This window comes from Elephantulus edwardii, unplaced genomic scaffold (genome assembly GCF_000299155.1).
Source record: "Elephantulus edwardii isolate Elephantulus edwardi_28Jun2011 unplaced genomic scaffold, EleEdw1.0 scaffold00001, whole genome shotgun sequence".
Lineage (NCBI taxonomy): Eukaryota > Metazoa > Chordata > Mammalia > Macroscelidea > Macroscelididae > Elephantulus > Elephantulus edwardii.
The window spans coordinates 14,233,247-14,260,906 of NW_006399751.1; the positions used below are offsets into that span (position 1 = coordinate 14,233,247).

The following is a 27,660-nucleotide window of genomic DNA, read 5'->3' on the forward strand; positions in this document are numbered from 1 at the left end:
AGGCACATAACACCAACAACAAAAAATTTGGGCACTCTTGTTCATAGAGCTACTTGATTCTGATTTTTAAGGATTTCTCTCTTTTTTTTTTTTTTTAGGATTTCTCTTTTTAAGTGCTGGCAAGATTAAAATGACTTTGAGCTTGTTATTAGAACAATTTGATTGAATAGCAGTTTTAGGTTGGTCTTTGTTTATTAAACTTAGGAAGTCTTTTTTTTTTTCTTTTATAGAACCCGAGTTTGAATTTTAAGGAAGTAACTTATGAACTAGACCATCCTGGATTTCAAATTCGTGACAGTAAAGGATTACATAATGTGGTTTATGGCATTCAGCGAGGTCTGGGTATGGAAGTATTTCCAGTAGACCTCATCTATAGACCTTGGAAACATGCAGAAGGCCAGGTAAGTGATATTTTAGTTCTAGGAGTTGCAGAACTAAATCCACAGCTCTTGAGAGTCTATTGGACAGCCCAGGAGAGTTTCTAAAGCACTAAATCTTCAAGGCCACCAACTGCCTCCACTTCTTCCCATAGAACAGCTTTGGTTTGAACCTTTTGATTAGAAGGCTATTGACTTAACCACTGGGCCACAAAACTTAGCTGAAAAAAACCCAAGAATAACCCTACAACTTCAGTATTGTCATGTAGATTCCGTCTCATTGCACCCTTCCCTTTGGAATGAGGTTACAAATATTGGAGGAAGTTATTTCTTTCTTGGATTAGCTACTCAGTTTAAATTTCAGTTTCTAGCCCAGTACTACTAACCAACTATTATGGTCCCAGATCTCTTTTTGAATATAAAATAGGAACAAGGTAATGACTGTATTTGTAGTACTATCTACCCATTGATTGAAATAGTCTTTTAACATGTTTTACATAGCTAAGCAAATGAATGCTATTATAAATCTTGAAAGAGCTTTACCATAGTTTTATTTACTTATTTTAACCATAGTTTTGTTCAGGCACAGTAATGAAGTTTTCCCCCATAATTTGCTAACATTTGTTTTCAAGATCATCTTGTTGCACACCTTTCACGTATCTGAATCACCTATGAGTTAGAAAGGATGTTGTTGTTGTTGTTATTGTTATGTGCCGTCGAGTCATTTGCGACTCATAGCGACCCTGTGTACAACAGCCCTAAACCCTGCTCTATCCTGTGCCAGTCTCACTGCCTCTGACACACCCATGCCGATTACCCCAGTCACTGAATCAGTCCACCTCATAGAGGGTCTTCCCCTCTTGCACTGTCCCTCTACCCTCCCAAGCATGATGTCCCTCTCCAAGGACCTGTCTCTCCTTACAGCATGTCCAAAGTATGTCAGATGCAGCCCCACAATCCTTGCCTCCAAGGAGTAGTCTGGTTTAACCCTCTCCAGGATGAATCTGTTTGTTTTCTTGGCAGTCCAGGGTACATTCAATACTCTTCTCCAGCACCACAGCTCAAAGGCATCAATTCTCCTTCTATCCTCCCTAGTTATTGTCCAACTCTCTGATGCATAACAAGTGATTGCAAATACCATGGCCTGTATCAGGCGCACCTTAGTCTCCAGAGAGACACTGTTGCTCTTGAGTACTTTAGAGAAGTCCCTAACAACAGACTTTCCCATCGCAATACGTTTTTTTATTTCCTGACTGCTGGTGCCAAGGGTGTTGACTGTGGAGCTGAGCAAACTGAAGCTTTGAACAGTCACAATCTCTTGCCCATCCATCCTGATGTTACCAGTTGGTCCAGTGGTGAGAATCTTTGTCTTCTTGACATTGAGCCTCAGTCCATACTGAAGGCTGCAGTCCTTGACCCTCTGCAGCAAGTGCATGAGGTCCTCCTCAGTTTTGGCAAGCGGGGTTGTGTCATCTGCATAACACAGATTGTTAATAGATCTTCCACCAATCCTGATGCCACACTTGTCCTCATAGAGCCCAGCCTCTCAGATAATCTGCTCTGCATACAGGTTGAAAAGGTATGGAGATAGGACACATCCCTGGCATACACCATACACCCTTCCCAATTTTGAACCATGCGGTGTTACCCTGCTCTGTTCTGATGACTGCCTCTTGGTCCAAGTATAGGTTTTGCATTAGCACAATTAAATGTTCTGGGATTCCAATTCTTCTCAGAGTCAGCCACGATTTGTTATGATCCACACAGTCAAACGCCTTTGCATAATCAATGAAACACAGACATTCTTCTGGTATTCCCTGCTTTCAGCTAAGATCCATCTAACATCAGCTACAATATCCCTAGTATTGCGACCCCTTCTAAACCCAGCCTGGACTTCCGGCAGTTCTTTGCTGATGTGCTGTTCCAGTCATTTTTGGATAATCTTCAGTAGAGTCTTGCTTGCATGTGAAATCAGTGATAATTGTTCTGTAGTTTCCGCACTCAGTTGGGTCACCCTTCTTTGGAATGGGGACAGATATAGATCTCTTCCAGTCAGTTGGCCAAGTGGTTGTTCTCCATATTTTTTGGCACAACTTGGTGAGCACATCCAAAGCAGCATCTGTTAGCTGAAATAGGGCAATTGGTATACCATCTATTCCTGGGGCCTTATTTTTTGCTATTTCCTTCAAAAAGATAATGTAAAATTTTGAAAAGAAATGATTGATTAAAATACTAATGCTAGCATAATGAAAAAAATTATCATTTTTATATTTCTAATCATTTAAAGTAGTAAGGTGTTTGTTTCCCTTTTTTTTTTTTTCAGCTCTCCTTCATTCAGCATTCCCTCATAAACCCGGAAATCTTCTGTTTCGCTGACTATCCCTGTCATACTGTTGCCACTGACATTCTGAAAGCACCACCAGAGGATGACAATCGTGAAATTGCTACATGGTATACTTGCTCAACTAGCTTCTTTAAATGATCCCTTCTTTGGTTTGGAAATTAGTAGTTAAAGTAGAAATGACATTTTTAGTGAGTCCATTCACTTCCTTACTAGAATTACTATTTGTTGTTGTTGTTGTTGTTGTTGTTAAGAATATAAACAACAAGCCACACACCAGTTTGGCCAGTTTCTGTCTATATAGTTTAGGGAGATTGGTAACGTTCTTAACTGTGCAGCCATTCTCACCTTCCTTTTTGGAGTTGTTCTTCCCTCATTAAAATAGAGTAACTGCCCCCCGATAGACTTGTGGTCTCATGACCATGGATGTAGTTGTTTATGAAGGCAGTTATCTACACATTCCACACTATTTTATTCCTGACTCTTCTGCTTCCTTAATTGCTACAGTTAATGAATGTACTTTGGGGATAGGTGCTTAGAGATTTTTAAGACCGCTATTTAACAGAATAGGAAGAATATTAGTACCCAACATGTTACTAGGATTATTGAAATCATGACCCTCAATCCCGAAGCCAAGAAGTCAAGCCTCATGAGGTATTGTGTTCATTAATAAGTAGCCTCAGCAAGCACTTTTTTCTTTTTTTTTTTTTAAGGGGAGTCGGGGAACCTCACTTTGTTGCAAACGTGTATCACATAATTTTTACAATCAGCTCTGCAGCATGGGTTTTCCATGAACCTGCTTGTTTGAGGTTGTACCAAGTTAAATAGATTCTAGCTCAGAACAACTCTTTAGAATGAGTAAAATGTCACATAGGATGTTCTGGGCTGTAGTTTTTATTATTATAGGTTGTCACTCAGATCTTTTGTTCTTAACTGTCATTAGTTTATTCACATTGCCAACATATAGCTACTAGTTAGTAGTTTAGCCATTTTTTAAACCCAGCATGTATTTTATGATGAGTATAAGCACTAAAAGCGTAAATTGTAAAAATCTGTTTTTCAAATGTTAGACAATGATAGCCACTTGGTTTTATCCAGAATGATGGCACAGGACTTTATTTGAAAATGAATGTTGTATACTTGTATGTTCATTGATTGAGGATCTTCCTTATTATGTAGGAAGAGCTTGGATTTGATTGAATCTCTGCTAAGACTTGCAGAGGTGGGACAGTATGAACAAGTAAAGCAACTTTTCAGCTTCCCTATCAAACACTGTCCAGACATGCTGGTATTGGCCTTATTACAAATCAACACCTCCTGGCACACCTTACGCCATGAACTCATCTCTACTTTGATGCCAATTTTCCTCGGAAATCATCCCAATTCTGCTATTATTTTACACTATGCATGGCATGGGCAGGTAAGACATGGTCATTTCTTCTAAATTCTTGATAGTCTTTGGATAATGGAGGCTTCTAAAAGAAAAATAGCATATTTAAGTATTGCAACTTGAGGCTTGAATTTGTTATACAGTGCCTAAGGATGATAGAAGAAAAATTGATGCCTTTTAGTTGTGATTCTGGAGAAGAATATTGAATATACCATGGACTGCTAGGAAAACAAACAAGTTTATCCTAGAGAGAGTGAGAGCAGACTGCTTCTCGGAGGCAAGAATTCTGAAGCTTTGTCTGACATACGTTAGACATGTTGTAAGGAGAGAAGTCATGCTTGCGAAGGTGGAGGGACAGCACAAGAGATGAAGACCCTCGGTGAGGTGGATTGATTCAGTGACTGGGGTGATCGGGATGGATGTGTCAGAGATAGTAAGATTGACACAGGATAGAGCAGCATTGAGGGCTGTTGTATGTAGGGTCACTAGAAGTTGCAGGCAACTTGACAGCACATTACAGCAACTAAAAAAACAAGTGCTTTTAAATCTTGGAATTTTCTTACATTCTAGAAAAAGTTTACTGTTATAAACTGTTTTGGCTATAAGAAAGAATCATGTGGACATGAAAAAATAAAACTCATGAGCTAGGAGTCAAGTTGATCAACAGCAACAAAATAAGTATTTTGAAAGTTATGCTAGGGTACTTAGGTTGTTAAGATAAATGGGCTGATTTTTAAAAATCCGTTTTAGTTTTACAGAAAATTTGAGCAGAATGTGCAGTGTTTGCTTTATCTTTCCCTCCAGTTTTTTTTAATACCTTGACATTGTATGTTTGTTCCAATTCCTGAACTAATATTAAAACGTTGTGGTTTGCCTTCGAGTCAAGCATGACTCAGCAACCCTATGAACAAAATGCCTGAAAAGCCCCTCTACAGCTATAGACATTTATCAAAGTTCATAGTTTCCAGAGTCATGTTGTTTAGGAAGTGGATGCCATTCCTGCCTCCAAACCTGTCATAGAATGTTATTGGTTGAGTCACCTGCGATGCATAGTGACCCTATATGTACAGCAGCTCTGAACCCTTCCCTTTCCTGAGCCATTCTCACTAATTTTGACACACCAACCCCCATTGCCTCAGTCATTATCAGTCGATCTCATCCAGGGTCTTCCTCTCCTGAGCAACCATCCATCCGTCTGAGCCTGGTGCCCTACTCCACGGTCCAATCTCTCCTGGCCATGTGCCGAAAGTAAGTGAGGCAGAACTTCAAAATCCTAACCACCAAGGAGAGACTTGATTTAACCCTCTCCAAGACAGACCTATTTGTTTTCTTTGCAGTCCATAGTATGTTCAAGACTCTTCAGCACCGTAATTCGAATACATTTGTTCTTTTGTCATCCTTGGTCACTGTCCAACTCTTGAAGCATAGCAAGTAATTGAGATAAGATCATGGCTTGGATAATGTGCACCTTTATATTTAGACTGACATCGTTGCTCTTTTAGCATTTTGGAGAGGTCCATGACAGCAGATTTTCCTAGTGCAATTTGTTTTTTCATTTCCTGACTGCTGGTGCGAAGACTGTTGTTTGCAGATCTGAGCAAGCTGTAATTGCTTAACAACCTCATTCTCTTCTCCATCTATTATGGTGCTACCAATTGGCCCAGTGGTTAGAACACTCAACATCTTCTTGATGTTGAGCTTCAATCTATATTGAAGAGTACAGTCCTTGACCTTTTGCAGCAAGTGCTTCAGGTCTTCTTCAATTTCAGCAAGCAAGGTTGTGTCATCTGCGTCAATGAGTCTTTCTCCAGTCTTGATGCCACACTTCTCATAAAGCCCTGCCTCCCAAACCATCTGTTCTGCGTACAGATTGAAAAGATGTGAGAACAGGATTCATCCCTGACATACTGCTTTTCTTGTTTTGAACCATGCAATGTTTCCTTGCTCTGTTCCGAAGACTGATTCTTGGTCCAAATACAGGTTTCGTATAAGCATAATCAAGTGTTCTGAGATTTCCATTTTCCTCAAAGTTAGCCACAATTTATTGTGATCCGCAAAGCCAAATGCCTTTGCACAGTCAATGAAACACAAATAGATATTCTTCTGGTACTTTATGCTCTCTGCGAAGATCCATCTGACATTGACAATAATATCCCTAGTGCCACAACCTTTTCTAAACCTAGCTTGTCTGTCTTGTATTCTCTATCAGTGTACTATTCAGGTCTTTTCTGGATAATCTTCAGCAGGATTTTGCTAGTGTGTGATATTGTTGGAAAATTTCCACACTTTTTTGTAATGGGAATAAATACGGATCTCTTCAAGTCAGCTGGCCAACTAGTTGTCCTCCAGATTTCTTGGCACAACTTGATGAACACACGCAGGGCAGCATCTGTTTGCTGAAATAAGTCAGTTGGTATTCCATCAATTCCTGGGGCTTTATTTTTTTCCAGGTCTTTCAGAACAGCCTGCATTTCCTCCTTCATAACCATTACCTCTTGATCATAGATTGTTTCTTGAAATTCTTCTGTGTCAGCCAATTCTTTGACTCAGTATACTCCTTCCATCATCTTTTAATGCTTCCTGAATCATTAATTATTCTGCCCATAGCATCCTTAAACATTGCAACTTGTGGCTTGAATTTAAGAAATGCTTCACACATTTCTTCATATTGTTTCATATCATGATTCACATACATTGTGTCATAAAATTAATCACCAGTATTCTAGGCTCATTATCACCCTGTCTTAACAGATCTCCACTGGATCTTCCTTCAACCCCCCCCTCCACCCACCACATGTTATCCCTTTGCGCCCCTCCCATTGCCTGCCTCCCTTTTCCTTTTAGAATTTTATAATAATACATCTTACCAGTTATCCATTTAATTTCACAGTAATGATATTACGCAGTATTTGCCCTTCTGAAAATCAGCATAATGCTCTCTAGACTCTTCCCATGTTGTATTTTATGAGATCATTTCTCCTTAGTGTTCTCAGCTCCACGGTCAACACTCTTGGCACCAGTAGCCAGGAAATCAAAAAACGTATTGCGATGGAAAAGTCTGTTGTTAGGGACCTCTCTAAAGAGCAGCAGTGTCTCTCTGGAGACTAAGGTGCGCCTGATACAGGCCATGGTTTTTGCAATCACTTGTTATGCATCAGAGAGTTGGACAGTGACTAGGGAGGACAGAAGGAGAATTGACACCTTTGAGCTGTGGTGCTGGAGAAGAGTATTGAATGTACCATGGACTGCCAAGAAAACAAACAGATTCATCGTAGAGAGGATTAAACCAGGCTGCTCCTTGGAGGCAAGGATTCTGGGGCTTCGCCTGACATACTTTGGACATGTTGTTAGGAGAGACAGGTCTTTGGAGAGGGACATCATGCTGGGTAGAGTGGAGGGACAGCGCAGGAGGGGAAGACCCTCTATGAGGTGGATTGATTCAGTGACTGGGGTAATCGGGATGGGTGTGTCAGAGGCAGTGGGATTGGCACAGGGTAGAGCAGGGTTTAGGGCTGTTGTACATAGGGTCGCTATGAGTCGGAAACGACTCGATGGCACATAACAATAACAACAACCATAATTTTTCAGTTCATTTGTTTGTGGATGGACATTTGGGCTATTTACGTTTTCTTGCTTTTGTGAGTAATTCTATTAACATAGGCTGTAGATAGAAGTCTCCATTTATGGTCAGTTCTATTTTTCTTCAGGTATATACCTAGCAGTGGAACAGCTGGGTTTTATGGGGTAGACTAAGGCTTCTTTATTGTTCTATAAGACTGTAGCTTTACTATGACAAATAAAAGTGCCTTAGTCTTCTCCTTTACTTAAAGTACCTTTTATAGCTACTCTCCTTCAACCCTATAATCATTCCTGTTTTTAAAAACAAAACATTACCAACTAAAACACCAAATAAACCATGAACAGTGACAAAAAAAAAACCCAAAACACAAAAACAACTTTTTCTCGTCTTACAGGTGTATAGACCAGATTGGTATTTAATAAGCCATTCCTTATCCTCTTGTTTTGTGACATTGAATGTAGTCCCCACATTATAACAACACCCATTCCTTGTTTTCTCTTTTTATTTCTTGGCTTTTTAGCTTATTTTTGGGCACATGCTGCCCTTTTGATCTGGTATGACTGCATAACCTTCCTGATGTTCACCCGGTAGGCGTGATTCATAAGATCTTTAATCATTTTTATGTGTTTTTATAAGCTGTCTTTCTGTAAAGCGCACCTTGCTGTCTCCCCATCCTCCAATTTATTAAATTCCTAGGGACTTTGACATGGCAGCATTTTTGTTGCCCAGTCAGTCTCAGGTCGTCTTCACTGTAACTGAGATAGTGAGGCTACAGACTAGGAACTGTCTGTTCAGTCCTGCTTCAACTTGACTCTTCTACCGCTCTGAGGACAGCTACTACAATATGATTTGGAGATAGTATAGTGGTAGCAACTGCCTTGATGTCAATTCTGAGAGAAATGTCTACTGTGTGAGAACCTGGAGATCTAAGACTCAGCAAATCAGAATTCTTGCCTAGTAACCAAGTTTGTAGCACATTTGAACTGTGGTGTTTTAGAAGCGTACTGAATATCCCATGGACTGTCAGAAGATCAAACAGATATGTCTTGGAGAAGGTGCAATGAGAGTGCTCCTTGGAGGCAAGGATGGCAAAGCTTCGCCTCACATGCTTTGGACATGTTGCTAGGAAAAGCTATTCCTTGGAGAAGGACAGTGTGCTTGGAAAGGTGGGGGAATGGCTAAAAGTGAGACAAAACCTCAGCCAGGTCGATTTACGCAGGGACTACTACAGACATCATCAGTGTGACAGAGATTGTGAGGATGCCACTAGACAGAACAGGGTTTAGATCTGTTGTTTACAGCGTCGCTATGAGTTGTAGTTGACTTAATGGCACCTAACAACAACAACTGTTTTGTTCTCAATTTGTTAAACTGACGTTTATCTCTTAGAGCTGAAAATGTTATTTCTTAAAACTAGGTTGTTAAAAACCCCCTTGGTTGTGTGAGTAATAGAACCTAGCAACATGTTAATTTTCTTTTGGTAAAAAATTAGTCATTTTTTTTAAATGAATATTTGGAAACAGCCAGCATTACTACTAATGTACAAATACTGCTGACTGAAAAGGTATATAATACTATACTATTGCAATATGAAAGATGGTTTATTTAAACTTGTCTTTATAGAACAGAAAATTAGGAATTAGTTTTAAAGAAATTAATATAAATTTAATAAAAATTCATGTTATTCTTCTAGTCTAACCATATTTAGTATTAGAAAAGGTATTGGCAGATTTTGATGAGACAAATTTGTTAAATTGACTATATATCCTCGATAAGAGGCCTCATTTGAAAGGTGTGAAATAAACGGCTATCCCATGAGAAAAAGTTATTGAGTGCATATTTTGTAATGCCATTATTTTCTTGGGGCCAAAACTTAGAAATACCTGTACTGATAAAACTGGTTTTTACATTAGTAAAAGCAAGTAGCTGGAAATTTGGAATTGTGCCTAAACATTACAAAATGTTTAGTAATGCTACTGTTTAATCCTTTTCTTCACCCTTCTTTCCCATAGGGGCAGTCTCCCTCAATTCGCCAACTTATCATGCATGCAATGGCAGAGTGGTATATGCGAGGGGAGCAGTATGACCAGGCCAAATTGTCTCGAATACTTGATGTGGCACAGGACTTAAAGGTAAATTTGGGCAGATTGATTTTTATTAACAATTTGAAAGAATCCTCTAATTTTTAATAAAAGTAAATAGGACGCCTTAGAAATTCAGATTTAGAACTGTATTAGGTAGAAAGGTTAGAACAGTAATTTTAGGCAAGGAAAAATATGTTTTAACTTTCATTATTTGTTCACTAGTCTTTGATATTTGAAAGGCTGCTTTAAAGCAAGTGATAATTAAGCTTTTCTGGGAGGCAGTCTGTGAGGTAAAATCTGTAGAGAAACTATTTGAGTTGAAACCTTATAGTGTATTTGGTTAGAATCAACAGGATCTTCTGACAAAGAATTTGACTCTTACAGTATTTAAGAGCCCTGGTGTTAGGAACTTTTATGGTTAGGTTAGAGGAAATTGCTTAGATTTTATAAAATGAGGAAGGAATAAGTATTCCTGTTTTGAGTCTCGCTGGGTCCTAGGTTTTAATTATTTGAAAAGGCTTTTGAAACATTTTTGTGGTGGGGAGATAGGTAGTGTGGTGTTGACTTTTAAAGTGTAATCTTACTCTAGGGAAATACTAGTGGTATTTACTACTGAACATTAGTAGTATGTTTTATTATACTAGTCTGTGAAAATGAACACAGAAATGTAGATTTGAGACACAGAAAGGGTTACTTAACTGCTTGATTGTAGTTTCTAATGCTCTTTTTCTTTAGGCCTTATCAATGCTGCTAAATGGTACTCCATTTGCCTTTGTTATTGACCTTGCTGCACTTGCTTCACGTCGAGAATACCTCAAACTTGACAAGTGGCTCACAGATAAAATTAGAGAGCATGGGGTAAAGCAGAATTTGTTTATTCATTTCTGCCTTTTAATCTTGATGGTTACAATGGATAAAGAAACATCTTTTAAATAGTACTAAGATACTTTTTATTATGAATTTTGGTCATGCTGTCTAGTAGTTGTCTTTAATCTGAAAACAATTCATATGCATTGCTTGCAGATGCATTCAGAGGGTTGTTTTTTCTTTTTCCAGGAGCCTTTTATCCAGGCATGTATGACCTTTTTAAAGAGACGGTGCCCTTCTATTCTGGGTGGACTTGCCCCAGAGAAAGATCAACCCAAAAGCGCACAACTTCCTCCAGAGACGCTGGCAACCATGTTGGCCTGCCTGCAAGCTTGTGCGGGGTAGGAAGATCATGCTTAAAAAGTATTGTACTTAATAGTAGAATTAATTATGTAATTATATATTAATTATACATATGTTAAATATATGTGATATTTATTTTTAGCCACATAGGTGCTGCCACTTTGACTCATTCAACCGTAATATTCCCTAGATGAACAAATATTCACATATTTTCAGTAGTTGTACACAGTGTGAAATAGGACAACAAACTCACTCGTAAACATTGTTAACCAAGTGCCCTAGCACCATTTGTAAACAAAACTATTTTTTCTCCTTTAGATGGTTTTCTAAAAAAAGAATGGGGGAGATTTTATCCATAAATGTAAATGTTTAGACCTGAACTCTGAAATTTCTTCTATTGAGATACATGTCTTTATGCTAGTGTCCCTTTAAAAAAAAAAAAAAGGATTATTTGCTGTTAAATCTGTTGTACCTGAAGAAGGATCTACAAAGACTGAATAAAATCTAAAGCTAAATAACACTATGAGTAGTAATACTTCTGTCATTCAAGGGAGCCCTGGTGGTGTAGGGAGTTACACTGCTAACCCAAGGGCAGCACTTAAGGCATTTCAAATCCATTAGTGTCTCCAGGAGTGCAAGGTGAACGGACAGTCTCTTGTATGATTTAGAGCCTTCAGAAATCCACTAAAGGGTCATCTGTCTTGTCCCTCAGGTGGCGAAAAGGATAGTGTTGAGAACCTTACCCCTCAGTAACAACAGCTAACTCTGTTCCTCCAGATAACTCGGGGACAGCTGATTCTTTGTTCCTCACCTCTATCCATATTACTACTACCTTTACCTTTTGTCTTTTAATTACTAGATTTTGCTTTTTGTTGTAGTTTGGTTTTTTTCTTTTGTTTTGTTTTCTCCCTTTTGTTCCCTAACTGGTTAGGGATTATTTTTTTCTTGTAGTTTTATTTTATGTGTTTTTTTCTTTTAATTTTTTTTTTGCGTGTTTTTTTTCTTAATACACAGTTTTGAGAACTGAAATATCTAGAAAAGCCAGCTATGCACTTAAAGAACAATTCTTGCCAAATCCTGTTAAAGATGCTACTGAATTTTTTGATTGTGGTTGGATTAAATTTGTAGATTATTTGGGAAGAAGTATGAAATTTTGTAATATCTAAGCCTAAGTTGTATCTTCCTGTTTATTTTAGTCATACTTTTATCTTCTCATGCTTACACCGCTTTGTTCCATGGCTTATTCAGTCAATATTCTCTTGGTAGAATAATTTTCATTCTTTGTGTCTTAGAAATGTAATAGTGTTCTTTGTCCATTGTCTTTGCCAAATGTTTTATGTCAATAAATAGAAGTAATTTTGCCAGATTAAAGAGTAAATACATGTATAAGGATTGGTTAGATACTGCCCGATTTCGCTTTATAGAATCGTTGGTATAACTACCAAGCAGTATGAGGGGTAGTTCTTCAGTCTTGCTGACAGATGACATGTCAATCTAAAAGCTGAGATGGGGAATCTTTCACTGCCTAGTGAGAAAAACTTGTGGAGGTCTGATGGCTTAATGGTGAGGAGTTGCACTGCCACCCTTACTGAATGATGCATAACAGCCGTAACTAAATATATATAACAGAAGTTTATCATGTTTTTAACTGTACAGTTTATTGACATTAATTATGTTCATTATGTTTTCCACTGTCAGCCACTAATTTGTTTATATACTTTTCCATTCTTAATAGATATACAGGCCCTGAACTAATAGACTCTCTTCCCTTTCTGTTTCACTCTTAGTAATGACTGATAAACTGTTGAGTATCTAGATTTGTCAGATTCCAGATAGGTTTTGCACATAAAATGATGCAGATGCAGTAGCACTCCTTTTCTAACTTACCGTGTTTTCATAATTCATGTGTGTTGTAGAATGTGTCAGAGCTCCATTTCTTTAGTGTTGCGTCCCCTGCGTTGCACAAATCATACCTATTCAGAGATTCCTAGAAAGAACTGAAGCTACTTTTAAATATCACAGCTGTTTGTGGCACACTGGAGATTATCGTGGATGGCTGATTTAGTTTGTTTTCGTTATGTATAATTTTGGGTGCTCAATATCCCATGGACTGCTGGAAATGCAGACATATATTTCTTGGAAAACATGCATTCAAATGCAAGCATGGTGAAACTAGCTATTCATTGGAGAAGGGACCTCATGCTTGGAAAAGTTGAGGGACAGTGAAAGAAAGGAAGACCCTCGATTAAGATAGATTGGGATTGATTCACTCACTGTTTTTCACCTTGTGAAAATGTTTCAGAGATAATAAAGATAGCATAGGATAGAACAGGTTCAGGGTTGCTGTGAGCTGTACTCAACTCAACCACACTTAACAAGAACAACATACCACATTTATACATCTGTTGATAGTTAGCTTCTACCTTTCTGGCTATTTTGAATAAGGCATCCTTGAACATTGGTAGTTGTGTTTCTGTTTATACTGTTAGATGCCTTCTGTTGTGTATACTGTTGAGGTGGAACCTACCTACCCAATAGCTGGCTCTCCAGCAGGTTTCCAGAGACAGTAAATCCATCCTTCTCCTACAGAGCAGCTGATGGATTCGAACTGTGTGCTTTTGGAATTGCAGCACAGCTTCTTAACCACTAGGCCACCAGAACCATCTGGTAGTTGTGTTTCTGTTTTGTATTCTTTAGGGCATATGCTTAAGAGTAGAATTACTGATCCTTTGGTAATACATCTTTGACCTTATAGAACTAGCAATCTTCCACACAGGCTGTTTCCACAGCCCCATCAACAATGAGTGAGGGGTACTACTTTCTCTGCGTTCTTGCTAGCACTTGTTTTCTATTTTTCTGACAATCGCAAACAAGGAAAAAGAGAAATGCCACTACCTTAAGTTGATTCCAACTCACGAAAACGCACTTCTGCTCTCCTTAAAAAAAAAACAAACACAAAAAAAACACCACAAAAACCATTCAGTTGCTCTAGACTTTATTTATGTCTCTTGGTTGAGAACCAAAGTTTCACACAGTGGTTTTGATTTGTTTCTTCAGTGATTAACACAATGCTGCAAATGACGGTACTACATTGGGGGGAAAAATGTGTTTCTAAGCACAGTCGTCAATTTAAAAGTGTGTGGCAATGTGTAGGGAGCTCTCGTGGGTGGCATTGTAAGAATGTGTGCTGCCAACCCCAAAGTAGGTAATAGTTAGGATCCATCAACTGCTCTGTGAGGGAAAGATAAGTAACTTCCTCTCCTAGCAATTTACAACCTCTGCAAACCTAATGAATGGTCAGTTCCAACTTGACAACTGTTGAGTTTAATGATTAATAACATTGGTCATCATTTCATGTGCTTATTGATTATTTCCTTATCTTCTTTGGTGAAATGTCTATTCAGGTATTTCTCCTTTTTTTTTTTTAAATGTTTTTGTCTTTGTTGTTAAATTGGAGGAAGTTTTTTTAATATGGGTAATTTTATGAAAGCCATAACGTTGTGACACTGCTTTGGTTTTCCCAGGTATTAAAATTTTCTACTTTTGATAGAGTGGAATCTTTGGACTTTCTTGTAGCTTAATTTAAGAGAAATAGTGGACTTTTCTTTCTCTGATAAATCACTTTCTCTCTCTCTCTCTGGTGGCCTAGACTGGTGAGCTTTGTGCTGCGAACCTTAAAGGCAGTGCCTGTCTGGCAGTTTAAATCCACCAGTAGCTCTTAGGGAGAAGGATGGACAGTCTCCTCCCATGTGATTAACAGCCTCTGAAAACCACTTGGAGGGTCATCTCTGAGTCAGTCAACTTGAAAGCAGAGAGTTGAATTACTAAGTTGAGGTTCTTTTCTAATAAATGGTTTCCAAGTATTTTCTCCATTCTGTATATTGTCTTTTACATTGTTGATTAAATTCCTTTGATTCATGTGCATTTATAATTTTAAAATCTACTTTTTCCTTTGTTACATCTGGGGAACATCAGTATTTGAGAGAATATGAAATTTGAAGAATATGAAATGTTTCAAATACTCTGAAGTTTATTATTTCCTGTGTCCAAAGACTTTATTTTCAGGAGTAATAATTACATACTTTTCATACAATCTGTAGCTATTTGTCTGATTGACACTTGGTAATAAATACAAAATTCGTAGATAAGGCAGAAATTAGCCATAATTTCCTTTATCAGAAAACCAGATTAGTTTTGTTTTGATGTTTAACTTGGTGAATAACAAGTTATAATTTTCACTTTTAAAATTATCTCTTTAGGAGTGTTTCTCAGGAGTTATCAGAAACCATCCTCACCATGGTTGCTAATTGTAGTAATGTGATGAACAAGTCTAGACAGGCTCCCCCTGGAGTTATGCCAAAAGGACGCCCTCCCAGCGCTAGCAGCTTAGACGCTATTTCTCCTGTTCAGGTAAACCGAAGTTAGAGTTTGTTTATCAGCTTTTTATTCATGAACTTGAAATAGAATAAACTTGTGTGTCTATACTAGTAATTCAAAGAAAAAATATTTGAATATATTACATCTTAAATAAGTACATGATTATATTTTAAATAGAACATGATTTAGAGGAAAGATACAAAACAGTTGAGGTAAATTATAAGAGTTTTGTTTTGAAATAAGACTTGGAGTCTTAAGAAATAAGCACTGTTTTTGAACCCAGTCATCATTATAATTGCCAAACCACTGAAAGTCATGGCCCAGACAAATTGATAATAGTACCTTAACTATCTTAGTCAAAGTTATTCTTATGTTGGCACTTTTTATTGTCCTGTATATTGGTAATGTTCAGAAGAGATTGTTATAGGTGTAAAATACTGGATAACAAGGTAGTCATTAAGTGAGGAGTAGATGTAAACAAGCACTTGTTATTACTCTACTGTTTTAAGGTGTTCCCCTATATCTGGAAATGTTTCCTTAGTGGGTTGTTGGGTTGGTATTTTTAATGTAGGTAATAACATACACGATCTGTATAGTCTATAATTGTAGTAACTGTTGTTTGATTTAAAACATCGTTCTTCCTGCTTAAATAGAAATTAAACTTAAGGACGGACTTAGGAGCAGAACTAATTTATAAATAATGTGAGGACTACTTGTATTTCGTTTGTTTTTACATCTTTTGGTCAATCATATGTTGTGGGATTCCCCCCCCCCCTTTCCCTGGAAGATTGATTTCTAGCTCCTGTAATGTTTTATTTTGTTGAGAGTTACATAATTTAGCTTGGTACTCTTTCTACTTAAAAGCTAATTGAAAGTTCTAAGGATAATCACAGTTGCTTGTTTGCTACTAAATGTCTATTACTGCAGATGTATAGCAGTTCATCTAAAGAATTCTTGAAGTTCAATATCCCTCATTTTATGGCTTTGGCACTATGTCACAAACTCTTTAAATCTGTCCCATATGTGACATAGTAAGGCTGGGACACTTGGCTTGGTTAGGATTTAAGTACCATCCCAATTAACGTGGAGTTTTACAACTTATGACATATATGAATATATTTTTGTAATGTTTTTTTTAGATTGACTCTCTTGGTGGAATGGCATCTCTTAGTATAAGTGGTTCAGCTGCCCCTCACACCCAGAGTATGCAGGGTTTTCCTCCAAATTTGGGTTCTGCCTTCAGTACCCCTCAGTCACCAGCAAAAGCATTTCCACCTCTTTCTACTCCAAACCAAACAACCGCCTTCAGTGGTATTGGAGGACTTTCGTCACAGCTTCCAGGTAAGAGGGCAGAGAGTGGGTTGGGAGCAAAGTGTTTATACTTTCATTGTGCATTAGTGTGAAATAAGGGTTTGGGAGCAGTTTTGTTAAGGTAAGATGCTTAAACGAGTATCTTTGCAAAGAGTTTTTATACCCAGAGTTAGGAAAAAGCGTTCTAATTTATTAGATTCTAATTGAATCTAATAAAATGGAAGAATTAAGACATATTTATTGGTGAAGTTAATTTTTCAGTAAGGAGCCTGTGAAAGAATAAACATATATTAGATCGAAGTAAAGATTACTTTTTATTTTGCTGTGCCCATTGTTTGTTCAGACAGCTGTATCTTTTATTAATATATTGGAATACTAAAATCTAAGAATCGAAATGCTGTCATGACCTTTAAGGTAGTTAACACTGCTGCTTTGTGGTTCTAGCCCTAATGTTGACTTTCTTTAAACCAAAGTTACTATTCTTATTAAGGATTCCTAACAATGTTCTAATATTGTTAAATTTTGTTCATTAACATTGAAGGGAATGAAGAAGGCTTTAGTCCCCTGGTAAAAGGATGTTGTTGTTATGTGCTTTCAAGTCGCCTGTGATGGGTCACAGTACAACACAAAGCAACACCTCTGAATCCTGCCCTATCCTGAGCCAGTCTGACTCGACACATCTACTCCCATTGTCCTAGTTACTCTATCAGTCCATTTCATCCGGAATCTTCCTCTCCTGGGCTGTCTCTCCACCCTGCCAAACATAGTGCATGAAATTGTCTTATTGTCATTATTGAGAAAAATAGACTCACTTATTTTTGACTATGTATACTGTTAATATGCTTAGAGAATGTATACCTTTTTTGCATGTTAACCTATAATAAAATGCAAGGAAACTTAAATAGTAAGAAATAATAACATTTTCTATTCTAATTTTATTAGATGCTTAGTTGTGAAATTGAATGGACATAGAGTGTTTTTATTGATTTAAAGAAACGTATCTTGAGATAAAGTCAAGAATATGAGTAATGATAGGATTTCTGGCTGCCTTCATTCTTTCTAGTAGGCGGTATTGGCACAGGCAGCTTGACTGGTATAGGAACCGGGGCTCTTGGACTTCCTGCAGTGAATAACGACCCTTTTGTACAGAGAAAACTGGGCACATCTGGACTGAACCAGCCTACATTCCAGCAGAGTAAGATGAAACCTTGTAAGTGGTAGTGTTGTCTGTGATTGTGAAGAATGACTGATCCACATAAGTTTATTGTGTCCAGTTACACCTATAAGTTGCAAGGGAACAAATTAACTTAGTGTATTATAGATAGGTCTGTCTGTTGACAACTTCCTAGACCACTTATACTTGCTCACTCACATTGAGTTGGCTCTGACTCACGATTTAGACTCTCTTGAGGCTGTAAATCAACGGGAGGAGTCTTTGTCCCTCAGAGCAGCTATTCGAATTGCTAGACACACAGTCTTTGATTAGCAGTGCATCACACTGTGGACTGCACCACCAGAGTTTCCTGGTTTCCTTGACCAGTGGGAAGAAATTGACTAATTTGATTGTGATGATGAGACTATACGATTATCAGTTATTTAATTTGTGCATATAATTTCAGATTTGTTTTTAAACTAGCAGGTTATAAAAGAGACTTAAGGTTTTATATACATATGTAAATTTATGTAAATTTTCCCTTCTTAATAATTTTATAATCCCTGAGTCAGATGTATAGGTATAAGGCCCTGTAAGTGAATACCCTACTTGTGATTGGGAATAAACATTCATGATGTAGGATTTTAAAGCAGTATACCAGGCAACTTGACTCTACTAGTGTGAAAGGCTTGTCTGAATGTTATGTTTTGTAGCATGCTTTGTGTTTTGAAATCAGTTTGTTGTGCATTGCATTAATTCTTGTATGTTAAATGTCATTTTTATTGTAAAATAGTAAGGATTTTTTTTAAAGTTGAGTAAGGTTGTTAAGGGTAAAAATAGTATTGGAAATTTTTTGTCCTGATTAGGAAAATATAAGGTAGTTTTGTTAAAATCTTTTCTGTCTACCCAAGAACACTTTTCATGCTGAAACTTGTTCATTTAATACTTTTTTCGATTTCTATACTTTTCTCCTTAAAACTAAATCTCCATTGATCTTCTGGTTCACTGTGTGTTGTATGGGGAAATGGAGAAAAGGTTTATGTTCATTGGTTATTTTTCTATTTCCAACAGCGGACTTGTCTCAGGTGTGGCCAGAGGCAAATCAGCACTTTAGCAAAGAGATAGATGATGAAGCAAACAGTTATTTCCAGAGAATATATAATCACCCACCACATCCTACCATGTCTGTTGATGAGGTGAGTGTCTGTGATGCTCAAATTCATCTTGCATAGATTTTCTAGTTTTGTGAGTGGTTTTGTTTTTGGTGGGATTTTTGGGAGGGGGGTGTGTGAACAAATAGTCTTTTATTTGGGGGGGGGCACATTTAAAATGAAGATTTACAGAGACTTTGGATTTCCATTCATTCATTGCTGCACTTTTCTCCCTGTTCAACCTCCCCCTCAGTTTGCTCTTCTCTTTGAAAAATAAAAGAAAAAATCTTTCATTGTTATACAATCCCTCTCCCCAGATGTTTTGTTTTTAAATCTAGGTTAAAGCAATGTGCTTTGATAAAGTCTTTGTATCTCTCAAATGAATTGTCTCAAAATTGGTATTTTTTTAGAAACTTGAAATTAGTAAGCCTTCCATTAAGAGTAAGAAGGCTTTTAGTAATATTTTATGTATATATTTTGTTTTTCCAGGTATTAGAAATGCTACAGAGATTTAAAGACTCTACTATAAAGAGAGAACGAGAAGTATTTAACTGTATGCTGAGGAACTTGTTTGAAGAATATCGGTTTTTCCCACAGTACCCAGATAAAGAACTACATATAACAGCTTGTCTGTTTGGTGGGATAATTGAAAAAGGACTAGTCACTTACATGGCCTTAGGTCTGGCCCTGAGATACGTTCTTGAAGCCTTACGCAAGCCTTTTGGATCCAAAATGTATTATTTTGGGATTGCTGCTTTAGATAGATTTAAAAATAGGTGAGTAGTTAGGTTTCTCACAGAATTCCCTTTTAATATGAAAAATAATACTATAATTTATGAATTAATAATTAACTAATGTCAGGCCTCATATAAAAAGGCCTGTATGCTGTGAGGCTGAACACTGTGACACGGATGTGTCAAATGCGTTAATGGTTGGCTACCCAATGTGGACAGAGAGTGAGTGGGGTGGAGCTCCCCGATGAAAACAAGCTTGGAAGGAGGAGTGGCATCCACTTCCATAATAGCTTGCCTCCAGAAACCCTATGAACCTGGAGAGAGGATGAAAGGCACCAAAGCATCGAGGACTCTTCTTCATAGGGTCTCTGTGAGTCACCTGCAACTCGATGGCACTTAACAACAACAACAACATGTATATGTAGTAATCAACTGTGAAGTAGGATAGGAAGAATTTCAGACCATTCACTGTTGTTACAGTATCAAGTGGAAGATAATTTATAAATAGAGATAGCAAGATTTTTATGTTTCAGTTATGATGTGTGTGCAGTACAAGTCACCCTTTTTTTGATACACAGTTCTTTAAATTTTGATAAATTGACATAGGTTTGTAACCATCACCACAGTTAACATGCAGAATATTTCTTGCACCCTTTATTGACCTGTCTTTAGTCAGCCCTCTTTCATCACTCTTTAATCCTTGGAAATCAGTAGTTTCTCCCTGTAGCTTTGCCTTTTCTGACGTGGCATATAAATGGCTTCAAATACTGTGAAGTCTTTTTGACATTGACTCTTTTCACTTGGGAAGCTTGGTGGATTAAGCATTGGCCTCCTAACTAAAATGTTAGTAGGTCAAACCCACCTCATATTACTTGACAAATATGAGACATCTTTGCCTCAAGGAGTACCCTGGCTCCTTCTCCAGGATACATCTGTTTGTTCTTTTGGCAGCCCTACTCTTTCTCCAGCTTCACAGTTCAAAGGCTTCTTTCATCCTTATTCGTTATCTAGTTCTCAGCAACATAGCAAGTGATTGAAAAGACCATGACCTGAATCATATGTATCTTAATCCTCAAACTAACACCATTGCTCCTCAGTAATTTGGAGAGCTTCCTGACTGCAGACTTTTCCCTGTACATTCCATCTCCCTATGTGACTACTGGACCTACGTAGTATATTGATTGTGGAACCAAGTTAAGATGAAGGTATCCACAGTTTGAAATCTTTTTTCTCTCTATTTTGACGTACCCTATGGCTTCAGTGGTGAGAATGATTATTTTCTTGATGTTGCGATACAATCCATATTGAAGGCTGCAATGTTTGATATTCTGCAGCAAGTGTTTCAAGTCTTCCTTACTTTGAGCAAGACTGTATCATCTGCATAATGTAGATTATTGATGTCTGCCTCTGATCCTGATACCACATTGTTCTTGAACTCCCAACTTCTTGAATAATTTGCTCAGCATTACAGATTGAATAGGTGTGGTGAAAGGATACAGACTTGACACATGCCTTTCTTAATTTTGAACCATGTAGTGTTCCCGTGCTCTGTTCACACAAAGCTTCTTGGTCTAGGTCATGGATGGGCACCGTTAGTGTTCTAGAAGTCCCATTCTTTTTAGCCATAACTTTTTATGGCTCATACAGTCAAATGCCTTTGCATAGTCAATAAAGCACAAATAGACATTTCTCTGGTATTGTTTGCTTTCAGCCTGGATCTATCTGATAGCAGCCGTGATATCCCTGGTGCCTTTTATAAATACAGCTTGAGCTTCTGGTGGTTATCTTGACTATGTTCTGTTCTAGCAGTTTCTGAATGATCTTCAGTATTTTGTTTGTGTGTTATATTACGGATATCGTTCAATAATTCTACATATTTTTGGTTTACTTTCCTTGGGAATGGGTACATCTAAGGATCTTCCAGTCAGTCAGCTAGACAGCTGCCTCCAAATTTCCTTAAATAGACTGGTGAGCACATCCACAGCTGGAGCTTCCATTTGAAACATTTCAGTCCATATCCCAGTGATCCCTGGGGCCTTATTTTTTTGCTGATTCCTTCAGTGTAGCTTCACCTTCTTTCTTCTTTACTGTTTGTTCTTGTTCATGTGGTAATTGCTGAAATTTTTCACTGTCAGTCAGTTGTTTTTTGGTACCATGACTCTGTTTTCTCACCATCTTTTGATGCTTTTGGATCATTCAATATTTTGGGTATAGCATCTCTAAGTATTGCAACTCATGGCTTGAATTTGTTTAGTTCTTTCATTTTGAGAAAACAGCTGCTAATGGTGCAGTCACTATGCAAAGCAGATTGGCATTTCTTTACAAAGTTGGGAATAGAAATGCCATTTGATGAAGCGATCCACTACTACCTGTAGAGCTGCTAAAGAAACAGACAAAACAGCATTCATGTTCATTGCAATAGCAAAGAGATGGGAACAAAAGTATCAGCAGATGAATGAATAGTTAAAGAAGTTGTTATTGGAGTACTTTCCAACACTGAAAACCAAGAAGGAATTCATAGAACATTACATAATATGAATGCATGTAGATAAAAGGTTTGCTGAGTGATAAGCAGATCACAGAAGGACTTATGGAATAATATATTTTTTTTAAAAAGGCTTACACATAGACTCTTCCATTGTTGTTAGGGATAGGAAGGGAGAGAAGGATTGTCACATTTAATAAATAGGTAAAATTATAGTTCTTAAAATATGTATGATTGAAAGAATGAAAAACCAATGTATAAAATTCTACTCAAAGTAATAAGATTATATCCTCAAGAAAGAAAATACCATGACTTGGATCAAGACATACTTTGGTTTTTAAAAGGACATTTCTATTTCTACTCTTTCACACTTAAAGCAGGAACTGCTTGCAGCAAATGAACAAGCAGAATGAAAGATAGGAACCTTTGGGGACAGCTGAGTTTATATAAATAAGGAACAACTCAGGAAAAGAGGATGAGAATAACTTAGAATATAAATAGTGTTCCTAAATTGTACACACAGACACTGTTGTAATGATGTATTTATTGTTTTATCACAAGAAAGAATTTAGACGAGAAAGAGACCTACATTTAAAGCCACAACACTGTTAGAAGAAAATACAGGAGACCTTTGAAATCTCCACTGAGGCAGAGATTTTAAGTAGCAACTACATAATTTATCAAACCTTAAATTCACTGCCATTGAGTTAATTCCTGCTCATAGCAACCCTCCATCAGGATACTAAGACTGAATCGCTGTGGGAGGAGACTTCTCACTTTCTCCTTCAGATTTGCTGGTGGATTCGAGTTTCCAGAGATGCTCAGACTTTAGGTTAGCAGTGCAATTTGCAGCCACATGCTAGAACTGCCTGCATGTGACTTGCCAGCACCACTCCTTACTACTACACTGATTGTGTGTGATTGAGCTGCTACTACACTGCTAGATCCCGCAAAGTGTGTAGCAGAAATCATGTCTTCATGGTAAAAAGACACTTCACTTTTGAAAGACAATACATGAACAAATTACAGACTTAAAAGGAAATCTTTTTCAGTCACATATTTGAGAAAAAGAACTTCTCATCCAGAAAGGTAGAGAGCCATCAAAATAACAAACAGTATTGAGAAATAGCCAATTTCAAATGCACTAAACAGTTTGAAGAGACATTTCACCAAAGAGGATGCTCGATGTAATTAGTCGTCATCGTCTTTTAAGGTTGATTGATCTCAAACATGTCCTGTCCTGTCCTTTCCATCTCCAACACCTGATCTGTTGCCACACTGTGTCCGTCCGTCTTCTTGAAGGTCTTTCTCTCTTATGTTCACTTTCTGACCTTTCAACCATGAAGTCCTCCAATGTCGGGTGCCTCATGAAAGTGTGCCTAGTATTCACCATCCTTGCTTCTAAGGAGCACCCTGATTTCACTTTCTCCAGCATGAAGTTGTTTATTCAGAACCAATTTTGCTGCCATTTGTTGATTATGATTATTAGCCACCCTTGTCATATTTCCAGAGTGGTAAATGTTAATTCAAGGAGACTGCCTATCTTCTTTCTAGTAGAGTGGCTGGTGCATTTGGTTTCATTTTGAGTTACACAGCTTATACAACTGTACCAGTAGAGCCTCTATTCTCATACTTAGTCACTCATTAGAATTGCTGTCTAGACTGAACCAACTCATACCTGACTTTATGGTGGTTTTTTTTTTAGGAGGCTGTAAATTGCATAGGAAAAGAATGCCCATCTCTCTTCCCAAAGCCACTGGTGGATAAAAAGTGTTTCTTTTGTGTTGACAACAAAACTCCCTAGACTGTCAGTGTTCCCATATGATGGCTAAAATGAAGATTGACTCTCTAGCTTGTATTTGCCAGAATGTGAACAACTATGAGCAAATTACAAGAATGACCATATCAAGTATTGATGAGGGTATGAGACCATTAACGAGAAAATAGTTTCCCAGTTTGTTCGGTATGTTATATTCTTACCAAACGACTTAGCTATTCTATTTCTAGGTATGTTGTTGTTGTTATGTGCCATCGAGGCGTTTCCGACTCATAGCGACCCTATGCACAACAGCTCTAAACCCTGCTCTATCCTGTGCCAACCGCACCGCCTCTGGCACACCCATCCCGATTACCCCAGTCACCAAATCAATCCATCTCATAGAGGGTCTTCCCCTCCTGCGCTGTCCCTCCACCCTCCGAAGCATGATGTCCCTCTCCAAGGACCCGTCCCTCCTGGCAACATGTCCAAAGTATGTCAGACGAAGCCCCAGAATCCTTGCCTCCAAGGAGCAGCTTGGTTTAATCCTCTCCAAGATGGATCTGTTTGTTTTCCTGACTAGGGAGGACAGAAGGAGAGTGGATGCTTTTGAGCTGTGGTGCTGGAGAAGGGTACTGAATGTACCCTGGACTGCCAGGAAAACAAACAGATCCATCTGTTATCTGAAATACATCTGTGGAAGGAACCGCTGGAGAAGCTCAATATCAGCTGTGAAAACTAGGCCGGGGGCTGATTGTGGAACAGACCACCAATTACTCATATGCAAATTCAAGCTGAAGCTGAGGAAACTTAAACCAAATCCACAGGAGCCAAAATATGACTTTGATTTCATACCACCTGAATTTAAGAATCATCTCAGGAACGGGTTTGAGGCCTTGAACACTAACGAGCGAAGACCAGATGAGTTGTGGGAGGATGTCAAAGATATCATTCAGGAAGAGTGTAAACGGTCATTACAAAGACAGAAGAGGAAGAAAAGACCAAAATGGATGTCAGAAGAAACTCTGAAGATTGCACTGGAGCGTAGAGAAGCCAAAGCACAAGGAAGAATTCAAGATACTAAAGAGCTGAACAGAAGATTCCAAAAGGCTGCTCGGAATGACAAAGCAAAATACTACAAGGAAATGTGCGAGGAACTAGAGTCAGAAAATCAAAAGGGCCGAACTCGCTCAGCATTTCTTGAGCTCAAGGAACTGAAGAACAGATTCAAACCTAGAGTTGCTGTAATCAAGGATGCTTCGGGCAGAATATTAAATGATCCAGGAAGTATTAAAAGAAGATGGAAGGAATATACTGAGTCATTATATAGAAAGGAATTGGCAGATACAGAGGAATTTAAAGAAATAACATATGAGCAAGAGCCTATGGTGATGAAGGAAGAAGTTCAAGCTGCTTTGAAGGAAATAGCAAAAAATAAAGCCCCAGGAATAGATGGTATACCAATTGAAGTATTTCAGGTAACAGATGTTGCCCTGGATTTCTAGGTATGTACTAAGAAAAAGTGAAGTGTATTGCATTCTGTTAAGTAATGAAAAGAATTGAACCTATTAAAACAGACAACATGGATGAATCTCAAATACAATGAATAACAGTCTTCAGACCCCTAAAAAAATCACACACAGATTGATTCTGTTGATGTAAAGTTATAGCACAAGCTGAGCTAATGATGGAAAACAGATAATGGTTTTCTGAGAATTGGAGGGAATTTATGAAACTTGGAAGAAGTGGGTTTTTTGTGGGTTTCTCTTATGCATCAAATTTACACCTTAAATATCTATAAGTTACTATATGCTAATTACATTTCATCTAAGCTGTTCCGTCAACTGCATGTAGATTCTAAGGCTGGAGTGGAGAAAGAAAGGTGGTTATTTTCTTTCTCTCTGAGGTAAAGGAATATACCCCTTCTGCTTCTGTAGTCTTCCTTTTGGCTTTCTCTTCAAATAAGGTAATTTGTTTAGAAAGTGGTCTCATCATACACAGAAAAAAATCTTTGGCAATGATGAATGAATAATTTTGTTTTCAGATTGAAAGACTATCCCCAGTATTGTCAGCACTTGGCTTCTATCAGTCACTTTATGCAGTTCCCACATCATTTGCAGGAGGTAAGTGCCCTGCCTTCAGTGTTGAAGCAGTTTTTGCATTTGGAAACATTCCTGCTGTTTTAATTTAAAGTGTTGAAGTTTAGAATTTGCTAGGAAAGGTATTTCAGTTTCTTAATGATTAGAATGAATGATGTATATATATGTATTTGTTGCTCATTGTCTGCTTATTCTTGGAGGGGTGGGGAGTCCCTGATTTTTCGTTGTCAAATGATAGTTTTATATAAAATGAAAATGTCTTCTTTCTATTTTTTTTCTAAAAAAAACCCAAGGACTTTGGGGAACTTAGCATTTGAATCAGTAAAATTACTATTTTAGCACTAAAAACTATACAAGAAAAAATTCTGAAAATCTAAGACGATAAGCCAGTAGCTTTTCACTGAACTCAAAAGATTCTAGAATGGTATTTGGAATTCAGAACCTGGAATATAGAACTTTGAAAAGATAGCTATTTTAGAGAGTAAATGTACTCACAGAAATAAGATAAAAAATGAGTGATCATTACTTACCTTTCTGTTTTAGTAATTTTAAAGAGCTTTGTTCAGGGATTTAACCATCCTATATAAAATATCCTTTTATAAAATTTCCATATTTGTTTATAGTTCTTGTTTTTCTAAGTAGGGACTGTTGAAATAGCATCAGGTACTGTGGCCAAATAGTAGGGAGGGGGAGGAAGGATTATTGCTTTTCAGAGAATGAAAAATCTGCCCTAAAACGTGCAAGATTACTCTAGAGTTACCTTGCCTGTGAGTATACACTTTTTGTTTGACTGTTGAGGTTTCTAATCTGTGTCCAAAAAGGAGAGATTATATGTATTTTTAAGAATCTTAAAGTTTACATTTGTTAAAGAAACTGAAGTTGTTTGGAAGATAATTTATCTCAGAAAGAAGCATTTTGTAACATAGCTAGTTAATACTTTACCTCTCAAGATGTGCAATGTTACTCACTGTGTTGGTGCTAAGATCAGCAGTAAGAAACTAAAGAGTATGAAAGAACCAAAAGAGTACTCTGAAATTATCAACCCCTTTTCAGAAAAGTGAGAGAATATAATTAAATGTTTTTTAATTTGTGTTAAAAACTCTTTAAGAATGTGTTTCTCCATCCTTACAGTATATTGAATATGGACAACAGTCTAGAGATCCTCCTGTGAAAATGCAGGGTTCTATCACAACTCCTGGAAGTATTGCACTGGCTCAGGCCCAGGCTCAGGCCCAAGTTCCAGCAAAAGCTCCTCTTGCTGGTCAGGTTAGCACAATGGTAACCACCTCAACAACCACCACAGTTGCTAAAACGGTTACAGTTACCCGGCCAACTGGAGTCAGCTTTAAGAAAGATGTGCCAGTAAGTAGGTCTGTCTTCTACTTTCCAGAATGTCATTAATGCTATAATTTATCTACTAGCGAGCATCTTTTAAATTTGCCAGGAATACATGCATGCCTATTAGAGGAAAAAGTATTAAGATCAGCATTTCTCCTTTGTTATCTCCAAAACCTCCCCATATTTCCCCAAGGTAACCACTATTTGAAATGTTTTTCAGTTTTTGCTTAAAAACTTTTTAAATGTGTTTTAGTACTTACTGTTTTTTAACACTTCCAATGCATAATCATACCATAAAAATAAATATTATAGAA

General features: G+C 37.6%; 1 protein-coding gene across 2 annotated transcripts in view; it reads left to right on the top strand.

Moving 5' to 3' along the window:
- Nucleotides 1-27,660, top strand: part of CNOT1 (CCR4-NOT transcription complex, subunit 1) — a 100,005-nt gene that overhangs the window by 45,313 nt on the left and 27,032 nt on the right. The window contains exons 11-23 of one of the 2 annotated variants that reach the window (XM_006878723.1): nt 231-401; nt 2,701-2,828; nt 3,898-4,138; nt 9,701-9,820; nt 10,508-10,630; nt 10,829-10,980; nt 15,202-15,352; nt 16,459-16,660; nt 17,694-17,840; nt 18,855-18,979; nt 19,424-19,710; nt 25,954-26,032; nt 27,140-27,370. In XM_006878723.1, the coding sequence (XP_006878785.1) occupies nt 231-401; nt 2,701-2,828; nt 3,898-4,138; nt 9,701-9,820; nt 10,508-10,630; nt 10,829-10,980; nt 15,202-15,352; nt 16,459-16,660; nt 17,694-17,840; nt 18,855-18,979; nt 19,424-19,710; nt 25,954-26,032; nt 27,140-27,370 (2,157 nt within the window). The remainder of the gene's footprint in view (nt 1-230; nt 402-2,700; nt 2,829-3,897; nt 4,139-9,700; nt 9,821-10,507; nt 10,631-10,828; nt 10,981-15,201; nt 15,353-16,458; nt 16,661-17,693; nt 17,841-18,854; nt 18,980-19,423; nt 19,711-25,953; nt 26,033-27,139; nt 27,371-27,660) is intronic. The other variant, XM_006878724.1, reaches the window with a different exon arrangement.